Source organism: Eptesicus fuscus, chromosome 10 (genome assembly GCF_027574615.1).
Source record: "Eptesicus fuscus isolate TK198812 chromosome 10, DD_ASM_mEF_20220401, whole genome shotgun sequence".
Taxonomy (NCBI): Eukaryota; Metazoa; Chordata; class Mammalia; order Chiroptera; family Vespertilionidae; genus Eptesicus; species Eptesicus fuscus.
The window spans coordinates 87,150,209-87,162,916 of NC_072482.1; the positions used below are offsets into that span (position 1 = coordinate 87,150,209).

At 36.6% G+C, this 12,708-nt stretch overlaps 1 protein-coding gene across 2 annotated transcripts in view; it reads left to right on the forward strand.

Annotated features, from left to right (window-relative positions):
- The window catches only part of ZUP1 (zinc finger containing ubiquitin peptidase 1), a 25,527-nt gene continuing 12,819 nt past the window's right edge, over positions 1 to 12,708 (forward strand). For both annotated transcript variants that reach the window (XM_054722503.1, XM_028143543.2), the window contains exons 1-7: positions 1 to 237; positions 1,792 to 2,367; positions 3,982 to 4,092; positions 6,033 to 6,151; positions 8,018 to 8,186; positions 10,067 to 10,255; positions 10,878 to 11,043. In XM_054722503.1, coding sequence (XP_054578478.1) covers positions 24 to 237; positions 1,792 to 2,367; positions 3,982 to 4,092; positions 6,033 to 6,151; positions 8,018 to 8,186; positions 10,067 to 10,255; positions 10,878 to 11,043 — 1,544 coding nt within the window. In that variant the 5' untranslated portion in view covers positions 1 to 23. The remainder of the gene's footprint in view (positions 238 to 1,791; positions 2,368 to 3,981; positions 4,093 to 6,032; positions 6,152 to 8,017; positions 8,187 to 10,066; positions 10,256 to 10,877; positions 11,044 to 12,708) is intronic.

Below are 12,708 nucleotides of genomic sequence, written 5' to 3' on the forward strand. Positions count from 1 at the left end.
GAGGCAAGGCTTTTTTGAATGTGATGCTGGAAACCGAAACCTTTTGGAGTCGCAGGTCCTTTCCTCGGTTGACTGTGAATCTCTGGGTGGAGAGAGCCACCCGCCTTCGTCTCTCGGGCCGGGAAAGGTCATCGACGCGGCGCACGCTCCTCTGCGGGCAGCCGGTTTCACCTGCGGGACCCGACGTGGAAGCCCAGCCTGGGGTAGGGTGGCCGCGGCCGGGTCGCCGGGCCGGAGGTAGGTACCGACGGTCCCAACTTCCATTTCCCAGGCGCAGAGCGTTGACCCGGTTGGTGTCTGAGCTGGTTTCGAGTCCCGGCTCGGGACGTGGGCGCGAACCTGGGCAGACGTGGCCCTTGCCGCCCCTCTGCCCCTTGCCCGCCAGCACTGCCACCCCAAGCGGGTTTCCATATGGAAGGGAGTTCAGCGCCTCCGTGTCCAGCCGTGTCCCAGCCACGGGAAGAGAAACTCTCGGGGTGTGACTTTCTTTCCCCTCCAGGGGGGTGGGGGGCAGGGGGTTCCTTCTAAAATCAGGAACTGTTTTCACTTGTCTGAAGGGAAATGAGAAAAATAAGGACAGCCTAGGAAGTTCTTATAAAACTACGTTTATTTAAATGATGGGAATAGTTTCCTTAATCTTTCTTTTCCTGTTTTCCTGTCAATAGTTCGTAGCTGAATAGTAGTCTGTAGTAGGAAGGTTGTGGCGGTGGCTGCTTTTCAAAAAGTTACTTCTTAACAAAATCACCACTTGTCGGTAGCTAGTGCTTGATTAGTCCACAGAACTCAAAAGTGACTGCTGACTTAGTGCAGCTCGTTTTATAAACCTAATCTCCAAGAGGTGAGATGTTTTCCCTAAAATTATGAAACCAGAGATTATAATCCAGTTCTCTAGACTCTGGAATCAGTCTCTTTTCTACTCTGCTCAGTCGGCTTCTGTTCTTCAGATTGAGAGTACAGCTCTGGAGCCTGACTGGGTGAGCACTCTGGCTAACCATTTTCTGGTGTGGTGACATCTCTGAGCTAGGGTTTACTCCATGTGGAATAATAATGATGCCTAAACTAGTTTGAGATATCTTCAGCTCTTTAACTGTTACCTGCCCTTGTTAAGATGTGTTAATTTACCCTCCCCATTGTTAACAACTTTAAAGTTTCTGTATTCAGATACATCTTGATGAGGCTTCCTTGTTTTCTCTTACCCAATTTATCTCCCCTGGACAATTTTTTAAAAAAATATATATTTTATTGATTTTTTTATAGAGAGGAAGGGAGAAGGATAGAGTTAGAAACATCGATGAGAGAGAAACATCCATTAGCTGCCTCCTGCACACCCCCTACTGGGGATGTGCCTGAAACCAAGGTACATGCCCTTGACCTGAATCCAACCTGGGACCCTTCAGTCTGCAGGCGGACACTCTATCCACTGACACTCTATCCACTGAGCCAAACCGGATAGGGCTTCCCTGGACAATTTGTGTGTGTTTTTTTGACAATTTTATAAATGTTACTTTCTCTCTACCTCAGACCGCACTTTTTGAAATAGTTGAAAAATTATTTTAATTTTCATTATTATTATTGCCTTTGTTTTATTAGACTCATTAAATTGAAACACAGGGAAATTTTGGTTGAGATTTGTTAAGTTTGTGTATTTGAAGAACAGTAAGTACATTGAAAATGTCTTCACCTAAATAGTCCAGTTTTAGATAAACTTAATTGTTCCAAATCATTTTATAAAATGCATTTTGTTTTCAACTCTTGTTCTCTACCTTAAAATAACATTGTGTTCTTTTCTAGCTACCGAATGTACCATGCTTTCTTGTGATATTTGTGGTGAAACAGTAACCTCAGAACCGGACATGAAGGCTCATCTCCTAATTGTTCACATGGAAAATGAAGTTATATGTCCATTTTGCAAATTGTCAGGTGTGAATTATGATGAAATGTGTTTCCATATTGAAACTGCTCATTTTGAACAAAACGAATTAGGAAGGAACTTTGAGAGGATCAATACCATACACTGTGGAACTTCAGATAACAGGAAGGACAACACCCAGCAGAGTAGAATGGAAGTTACTTCAAGTATTCATTCACCCTGTGCATCTAATCACCCAAAAATTTCAGCTCAAGGCCTGCCAAAGGATGGCACTTTAGAACATAAAGCCTTTTATTCAGAGAACTTGACTGAATCTAGAAAATTCCTGGGAAGTAAGGAAAAACAGTGTGACCTATCCAAAATAAAAGGATCAATTTATGACACAGTGTATAGTCCTCCTGAATGTCCATTCTGTGGGAAAATAGAAGATTGTACTCAAGATATGGAAACTCATGTGAAAACAAATCATGCCAATCTTTTAGACACTCCAGTAGAAGGTAAAGTGTTCATTTTATATAATAACTAATGTTAGTTCCAGTTAACATGTGGTGCCCTAAAAGTTGGTTTGTAATCAGATTACTACAACCATGTTTCAAAAATCAGTCTATATCTATAGCATTGTTTATTTGCAATACAATACAATTCAATACAATAATGGGAAAGAATAGAGAGTCATTTATTACCTTTCTGAAGAGAAAGACAACATCAACTGAATGGCATCTGGACTGTTTCAGACTGATTTTTTGTTATTGAGTTCTAGTTTGATTTAATTGTGATCAGAAAACACACTTTCAGTTCTTGCCAGCATTTGGTGTTTGTTTTCCATGTTCCAGATTTTGGCCATTCTAATGTGTGTAGTAGTATCTTATTTTAATTTGCAAGTCTCTAATAATGTGATGAACATCTTTTACTTGTTAATCCTCACCTGAGGATATTTTTCCATCGATTTTTTAGAGAGAGTAGAAGGGAGGGGAAAGAAACATCTATGTGAGAGACACATTGATTGGTTGCCTCCGCATGTGCTCTCTGACCGAGGATCGAGCCTGTACGTGTCCTTGATCGGAATCGAACCCAGGACCCTTAACTCTGAGGGCTGACGCTATAGCCACTGAGTCAAACCGGCTAGGGCATGAGTTGTATTTTAACACTGCCTTTATAACTATTCAAAGTGTGTGTATACATTTTTTATGGACACCTTATATATATATATATACAGTAGGATATTAGCCATGAAAAGGAAATCCTGCCATTTGTATCTACCTGGGTGGACCTTGATGGCGTTATGCTAAGTGAAATAAGTCAAACATAAAAAAACAAATACTGTACAGTCTTACTTATATATGGAATCTAAAAAATAAAACACCAAACTCAGAAAAAGATATTCAATTTGTGATTACTAGAGGCAGAGGTAAATGGTGGGGAAATTGGATGTAGGTGGCCTAAGGTACAAACTTTCAGTTATATTTAATGAGCTCAGTTAGCTCCATTATGATGACTAGAGCTAACACTGCTGCATGGTGTATTTAAAAGTTGCTAAAGCGTAAGAGTAAATCCTAAAAGTTCTCATCACATGGGGGAAAAAATTTTTTTTCTCATTTCTATATGATATGGATACTAACTAAACTTATTTTGGTAATCATTTCACAATATGTGTAACTCAGGTCATTATGCTGTATACCTTAAACTTATACAGCACTGTATGTCAGTTATATCTCAAAACTGAAAGAAAAATACTTAGTGTTCTAGCTTATCTTGGTAGGCTCTAGCTTTATTATTATTATTATCATACTGATAATATAATTAACATTTCCAAGTTCTTTCCTAAACTGAGGATGCATATGCTGCATCAAGTTTTTCCTTTTTGTTTTTAAATTTTCTCTTATGTGCCAGTTAAAAGAAGATGAAAGTAGGAAAAGAGAGTATGCTGGAGCATGTCTGTAAATTTATATCATTTAAAGTGTGGCTTCAAACCCTCACATAGGAGGAACATTCAAACAGTTGACATTTCAAGTTGTAGAAATTTTTTGGCAAGAAACCAAACAGTCTTTGACTTGGGGTGAAAATCTAAAAGTTTTCTAAATAAAACCAATTGAATTATATCTCTAATACAGACTGTGATCAACCATTGTACGACTGCCCTATGTGTGGGCTCATCTGTACAAATTACCATATTCTCCAGGAACATGTTGACTTGCATTTGGAAGAAAGCAGCTTTAGACAAGGTATGTTTATATGTTTAAAAATAAGAATGTCATTATTTAATTTCCACTTCCTAGGACACATATCTAATTTTTAGATTAGTGATATATAGAGAAAAAAAGCATACTGGTCAAAAATAAGTCTGTCCCTTTAAAGAATTCAAATCTAGTTCCAACTTTTTAAAAGAAGTTGGGGTGGTTTTTTTGTTTGATTTTAATATATTTTTATTGATTTCAGAGAGGAAGGGAGAGGGAGGAGAGAGAGATAGAACCATCAACGATGAGAAAGAATCATTGATTGACTGCCTCCTGCACACCCCACACTGGGGACTGAGCCCGCAACCTGGGCATGTGCCCTGACCAGGTATCGAACTGTGACCTCCTTGTTTATAGGTCAATGCTCAACCACTGAGCCAAGCTGGCTGGGCTAAAAAGTGTTTTGTTTTGTTTTGTTTTGTTTTTTGGTAGAAAAATTTTGAAGATCCAGGGTTTTGCCCCAGAATACCAATATTTAGAAGACAATGAAATATTAGGCAGTTTTCAAAATCAATTTGATTTGTAAGTTGAAGCCATTTTTTCAGCAGCTAGAAGTAACTGAATTTAACATTGGGTCAGCCAAAATTGTTAGTGAACTAGGATGCTGCCATATAGCACCATTTTTAAAAAGAATGTGAGCTATGTGACTAAAAAGTTTTTCAAGTGTCTTTCTAGCTGCTAGCCCAACTTTTTACATTACCACTTACTAGTTTTATAAGTGACATGAAAGTTTTCCTCTGTGCCCTATTTTTTTAAATGTGATATTACTTAGTAATCACTATGGTGACTTAGAAGTGGAAATATCCTATATGAGTTGCACGTCCTACTGAAACAAAATATAACGTAAACCCTAAGCGAAACTAATTGTATTTTAATGAATTTTAGTTTCTTAAGGTACATAGATACCACCTGTTAATGCAGGGGCCTTAGTGTCCCACTGTCATTGATCCTAGTACCAGTCAGTTATCTCCATGGACAGACAGCTTTACCTGCTCACTCAAGACTAATCCCAAGATGAGAATTAGTGTAGAAAAGATGGAACAGTTTTCTACTCTGTTCTTGACTAACTATTGTGGAAGAATAATCCTCGGGAGCTGAGTATCTGATAATTCTTACTTTGTTTATGGATAGGCTTTGTATTGGTACATAAATTATTCTGTAAGCCTGTAATGGGTAATGAGAGAAAGATATGGTCTGAATATACTAATATCACTGTAGATAGCCTCAGAAGTACACTACAAGTCCGTTGTAAATTGCATATCTCCAACAATAGAAGTGGGGACCAAATAGGAAGATGTAGTGGAGGCTTGAGAGATTGGAAAGGAAAGAAAGAATAGTCAGATACATTATTAAACCACCAAATTGGGGGATCAAGAAGATAAGATACTGGCCAGAAGCCACTAGCTAGTGGATCTGTGGATCATTGGATAGAGGGGAAACGGGGCAAGATGTTGTACTATAATTAATACCTGTATGATCTGATACCTGTATTTTGCAAACATATTTTTATGCTCTTTATTATTTCCTTCCCAGATTTTTTTTTAAACCAATCTATCTGATTTGTGTTAATAAGGAACACAAATGAAGGATGTGGCTTAATTTCTCTAAGTTTGGGTTTTTTCACAAGATAATAGTACCTATCTTCCTAAGGTTGTTATAAGGTTCCAAATGAGATAATAAATGGAAAGTCCTTGTCTCAACCTAAACACTCAGTGAATGTTAGTGATTTAAATGGAGGCTACACTCTTACAGAAGTACGGTAGTTTAAGTTCTGCTAACTTTGTACTTTCAATTTCTGTGACATCATAAGCATGAACAAATGGCAAAATAATAGCTTTTACTCCTTTTTAAAATATATATATTAACATGTAATAAATGAGCTTTGATTTCAGTAGTTATTTTATTCTAAACACTAAAATATCTGATAGGCATGGATAGAGTCCAATGTTCTAGAGACCTGGAATTGGCTCACCACCTTCAAGAAGAAGAAGACAGAAAGAGATCTGAAGAATCAAGACAAGAAAGGGAAGAATTTCAGAAGCTACAGGTACATAAATTATAACTAATATATTTTAATATTTTGGTTTGGTAGAATTCTTAATTTTCAGATATGCTGTCAAGACTTCAGCCTATTGCTTTTGTCCTCATTATTATACTAAATATTTTTTAACATGTATTTTATAGTTCCTAACAGCTACCATTTGTAAGTACTCATTCTGGTCATGTACTAGGGCAAGCACCTCACATACCATATCCCAAACTCTTCACAACAACTCAACTCTCTGGAGAAATTATATTAAACCTCTTTTTTTTTTTTTTTTTAACAAATGAAGACAAATAGTGCTTAGTAGCTTAACTTGCTCAGGATCAGGCAGTATTAAATGAAAGGCTTGGATTCAAACCCATGGTTAAGTTGATGGGGCAAATTAAGAAACCAATACTCATAATATATGGTGCCATGTGTGTACTTGAAATATCAGAGGGAACACTTTGTAAAGTATACGTTGTCTAACCACTATGCTACACACCTGAAATAAATACAGAATAATATTGAATGTAAGCTGCAATTGAAAAATAAAAGAACAGGTTAAATACTTCAGTACATATCAAATCCTTTTATTGTGCATACTAGAAAATTCATGCACTGGAGGGGGGTTCCTCAGCCCAGCCTGCCCCCTCTTGCAGTCCAGGAGCCCTCAGGAGCGGGATGCGACCCAGCTATCAGGGAAAGGTGACGCCCCATCACACCTCTGCTGCTGCTACTGCCGGCAGCGCAAGCCTCAGTCAGCCTTGGTTACCTGAGCCTTCGGCGGCCCTGGGTGGCTGGGCGGCCGCCATCCAAGGCTTGCCTGCGCTTCGGGCGGCCCTGGGTGGCTGGGAAGCCGCCATTGAGGCTTGCATGTGCCTCGGGCCGGCCCTGGGGGTTGAGGGGCTGAGGGGACTGGGGGCTCTGGGGGTTCCAGGGGCAGGCGCACCCCAGCTGGGCTGAGGGGACTGGACGCCGCCATCTGGTGACTGTGGGTGCCACCATCTTTGAAAGTGTGGCAGTCAGTTAGCATATTCCCTCCTTATTGGCTGTGGGCGCCACTGTCTTTGTGACAGTGTGAGGGTCAATTAGCATATTTCCTCTTTATGAGATAGGATCATAATTTTCCCAAACTTATTTGACCTCTGACTTTTTTCTCAGGCATCTCACACATGGCAATATGAGAGAAAATTTAATTCTCACCTTAGAATATCTAATTTTGGCTATTTTTCTCATTGGTGATTTATTTACTTGCAAAAATATTTTCCCACCAGGATTGAGAAGAGAAAAGAAAATTGGCTTTTCACAACTCTTCTTGCCTTACATAATTTTGCACATTATAAATACAAAAAGCTTCCAATATTAAGGGGAATTTGTTATTCCCTTTGCAAATTAGTTGTTTAGGTATCAGAAACTTTTTCCAAGAAGGCTGTTTTATACATATTATTTGAGATTCTCTGTTCCTTGTGTAAAAACATAGTTCATTTACTATGTAGAATGAATGCCTGAATGAATTATGAATTAAGTAGGCCTTTGCAGACTAGCTTGGGAACCAAATAACAAGTACTAACAGGTTTCCTTGCAAAAATCATCAGTATGTTCAGAACGCATCTGCCTTGTACTTTTAGTAGGAAAACAGGCTTCTCTACTACAAGAAAAGCAAGTCTCTTGCCATGATGGCTGTTTATAGAGAAGGCTTTTACTAATTCAGGGATTTTGTATGAGTGTGATTTATTTTTCACAAAAATCTTTAAATTGATTTTTATAAAAGTCTGTAAACCAAAATGTTTCAAAATGCATTTCCAGATAAATGAAATTATGGTAAGTTTCCTTCCACACTGAGGCAAAGGGACATAAAAATTAAGTTATTTGTTTTATGTTCAATAGCGACAATATGGTTTAGATAATTCTGGAGGGTACAAACAGCAGCTACTACGAAGTATGGAGAGAGAAGTAAATAGTGGAAGAATGCATCCATCTGAATTTCACAGAAGAAAAGCTGATATGATGGAATCACTAGCTATTGGTATTGATGATGGGAAAACAAAAACTTCTGGTGAGTTCTTAAACATCAAAATCATGGTTTTAATATTCTATGTATCACCGAAGTAATAATCAGAATTACTTGAATGTTGCCCAATTTTCATAATCCACAATTTATATAGGTTTAGGTGGGACTGTGTTCAAATAATTTTTTTAAATGTGTTGTTTTAAAAGTTCTAAACTTCTGTTCTTACAGTAAATAGTTCACCTAAAAATAATTCACTTTTATATTGTGTTAATTTACTCTGTATTTGGAAAATGAACTTTTTAACTTTGTTATGGTTATTATGGAATTGTTTGCCAAAGTGGTCAAAATCCACATTTGCATCTGTATTCTCACTCACACTTTGTATGGTGGCACTATATAATTTTGGCCTTTAGGGCACGAAATGATATAATTTACATTTCTTTGTTTATTCCTGAGGTAGTTTCTTCAAGAATTAACCTATTCCATTCATTTGTCCTTTTCTCTGTTGGATTGTTTTTCTTTTTCTTATTAATTTGTGCAAGTCCTTCAAGTACATCAGGATTCTAATTCTTTGTTGATTTTATGAGGTATAAATATCTTCTTCAAGTCTATAATTTTGCCTTTAAATTTCATATGTGGTATGTTTATTTTTTAAATTTTATTTTTCAATTACAGTTTATACTTAAAATTATTTTGTATTAGTTTTAGGTTTACAGCATAGTGGTTAGACAGTCATACTTTACAAAGTGGTCTCCCAAATATTTGAAGTATCTACCTATTATAATATTATTGACTACTGGTATATTCCCTATAATGTACTTTACATCCCCATGACTGTTTTATAACTACCAATTTGTACTTCTCAATCCCTTCAATTTTTTCAGAGTCTAACTCCTTTTCCCTCTGACTATCATTAGTCTGTTCTCTGTATCCATGGGTTTGTGTCAATTTTGTTCATTTATTTTGCTCTTTAGATTCCACATACAAGTGAAATCATATGGTATTTGTCTTTCTCTGACTGACTTATTTCACTTAGCATAATACCCTCCAGGCCCATTCATGTTATCACAAGTGGTAAGATTTCATTCTTTTTTATGGCTGAGAAATATTCCATTGTATATTTGTACCACAGCTTTTTATCCACTGATCTGTTGATGGGCACTTGGATTGCTTCCATATCTTACATATATCCTTTCGAATTACTGTAAAAGTGTCATTTTTAAGAAACGCCCCCATCTTTGAGATTTTTTTTTGTAATTTATATATTTTATGAAAAATTGCTTTTCATATTTTGACTTTAATCCACTTGGAATTTATTTGTACATATGTGTATGTGAGAGAGAAAGAGGGAGAAGAGAAAGAAAAGGTATGGATCAAATATTTTCCCTTTATAACAGTACTTTAATTTCTTATTGCTTATTTATCTTAGTACCATTTAATGAATCTGTACTTTCTCCCCTTATACTTCTGTAAGGGTCTCCATGTAAAAAGGTTTCTATGTGAAGTAGGAGATCCTAGGAAATGTGTAATATGATTCATTGGGTATACAGTAAGAAAATATTAAAACGTCTATTTGTTTTTAATTTGTGTCATTCTTTAATTTCTAAGTGTTCATATATTTAAGAGTTACTAAAGAACCACTAATTTACATGTAATTTAAAATAAATATAAATGTAAAAGATTACAGAGCACAGCCCTAAAATATACTATGTCCTTTTGATAAGCTGTCTTGAAGTTTAGAAGTGATTGATTTAATGGCAAAGCGGGACATGAACTAAGGTTATATCAGTAAAAAGAAAAAAGAGATGGAATTGACAAAATTTAAATGTGGCACTTGAGGGACAGATTGATATTAGAAACATATTAGGCAGCCATAGGAAAGTAACTAATTCTTCTAAATCTTCTCAATCTCTCTTCTGCCGTAGGGATTATTGAAGCACTTTCTCAGCATTATCAGAACGCTGCCCCAGATGTCAGGCGTGTGTGGCTTTCTGCAGCAGTGGATCACTTTCATTCCTCTCCTGGTGACAAAGGTTGGGGTTGTGGTTACAGAAATTTCCAAATGCTACTGTCATCATTATTACAAAATGATACTTACGATGATTGCTTGAAAGGTATGTGAAGTACAGTACTTTGAATTTGTCATCTTATATGATATGGGATGAATTAAAATATAGTGGGCACAGTTAATAGCTTTAACCCTTTGCACTCGCTTGCTTTTTTCTCGATTCCTTTATTCTACTCGGGATTTAATTTTTTAAATACCCCAGATTTTACAAAGCGCGGCAGTAGAATAAAAAACTAGAGTTTCTTTTCATACAAACTTATTTATTTGGATTTTTTTGTATTTCAAATTATTGATACATTAATAACCGTCACACTCGACATCCGAGTGCAAAAGGTTAATGAAGAAGTATTTTGGATATTTACATTTAGAGGAACTGATGCAATAGAAAATGTCAAGAATAACTCTTACAAACTGTTGTAGGCTCCTCTAGAGTACATGCTGTAGATGAAATAATGTATAGTAGGGACACTTAATGGCTTTGAGGAAGAAATACTTTAGGATATTTACATTAAAAACCTGAATTCTGGTTGGAGGAAGCGAAACTGATACAATAAAAGATGTCAGCAATAACTGTCTTAGACTCCTCTAGAGTAAATGGTGTACTGCTAAATGATATTATTCAGTACTTTAGTAACTGCCATGTAACATGTTTGCTTGAATGATTTTAGGTATGGCAGTTCCTTGTATTCCAAAAATTCAGTCTATGATTGAAGATGCATGGAGAGAAGGTTTTGATCCTCAGGGTGCCTCTCAACTTAATGACAGGCTACAGGGAACTAAGGCCTGGGTTGGAGCATGTGAAATATATACACTTCTGACCTCCCTAAGGGTAAAGTATGTACCTAAAAAGCCAAGTTGATATTATTGTCACATCTGAGAGGTTTTTTGTTTCTGGGTTTGTTTGTTTTTGTTTTTCTATCAAAGCAGTAGTTAAAAATTAAAATTTAACACTAAAATGTTTATATGAAATAATAAATTCATTTCCTATCTCATGCTCCTTTCCATTCTCTAGTTTTTATCGGAAGCAGCTGTCATTCCCATTTTTAAATAATATGCTTTCATGCTTTTTTTCTTGGTTTATCAGTTTTAGACATTGTCTACTGCATTCCCCTTACATTTCCCACCTGTTCACTCTCAATCCTTCTAACATGGGTAAATCTCAGCTTTTATTAAATTAGAGTTTACATCAAGACTGTATAAATATTATTGCTGATTTGATTTTATTTGGAAGTTTTTTGCATCTTGTGTTAGCCCTGATAGTATGAAATTTCACCTGGAATGTGGGATTTGGATACATTGTGTGGGGATTTGTTTTTCCTTTCTAATCTGGAATGGTGAATTGTAAGATCTCAGTATAGTGTTTAAAAGCTTGGACTTTGGAGTCAGATGCCTGTAATTGCTTCCAGCTTTCCTATCTACCTGCTCTGTGATTTCATTTGTCTGTATCCTTATTTATCTTATTTATAGAGTATTTCTATCCTAATTCTACCATTGATAAAGGAACATATAAATAGTAACTCCTTCATAGAGTTATAGTGATAATCAAATGAGATAATAATAAAGCGCTTGGAACTGTGATTGGAATGTAGTAAGAGCTCAGAGGTTAACTGGAAGTTTATTGGTCATGTCTTTTTTTTAATATTTGCTTTTTGATTTACTGTTTATTTTTTAATATATTTTATTGATTTTTTTACAGAGAGAAAGGGAGAGGGATAGAGAGTTAGAAACATCGATGAGAGAGAAACATGGATCAGCTGCCTCCTGCACACCTCCTACTGGGGATGTGCCCGCAACTAAGGTACATGCCCTTGGCCGGAATCGAACTCGGGACCCTTCAATCCACAGGCCGACGCGCTATCCACTGAGCCAAACCGGTTAGGGCTGTTTTACTGTTTAGATTCACTCAACTTTATCTCCCAACTACTCTATTGAAATGTTACTTTAGCAATCATGTTTTTAATTCTAAGGGGTAAAGTTTCATAGACTCCTATTCTTATATGGTTGCAAAAATTTTTTCCCAACACTTTGTATCTTTCTGTTCCTTAAACTTTCGTTTCCTCCATGTTAACTTTTTCCATATCTATTTATTTTAATCTTTTCCATTTTGAAGGCATTCTACCTTTTGTAAATCCTTAATTGTCTATTCCTAGAGTGAGGAATGAGGCACTAAAAAGCTGATTGGAGGTTTTGTGGGATTGCATGGGGTTTGCAGAATAACAGACTTCATTTAAGGAGTCTTAGGTGGAAACTTGCTATTTGGTTGGGGAACTCTCAAATATTAGTATAGAGAAAGAGATCTTTTCTCAGAGGCCATTCAGAGAAGAGTTCTCCACTTTTCTGCTACAGCTCCTGCCTGTGTGTGTGTGTGTGTGTGTGTGTGTGTGTGTGTGTGTGTGTGTGTGTTGGAAGTGAAAAGTGATTTGCCTTCTTTATGCAAACTTCCAATTAATCTCATATTGTTGTCCCCATTACTACTCTCCCCAATACCTTGGCCTGTAA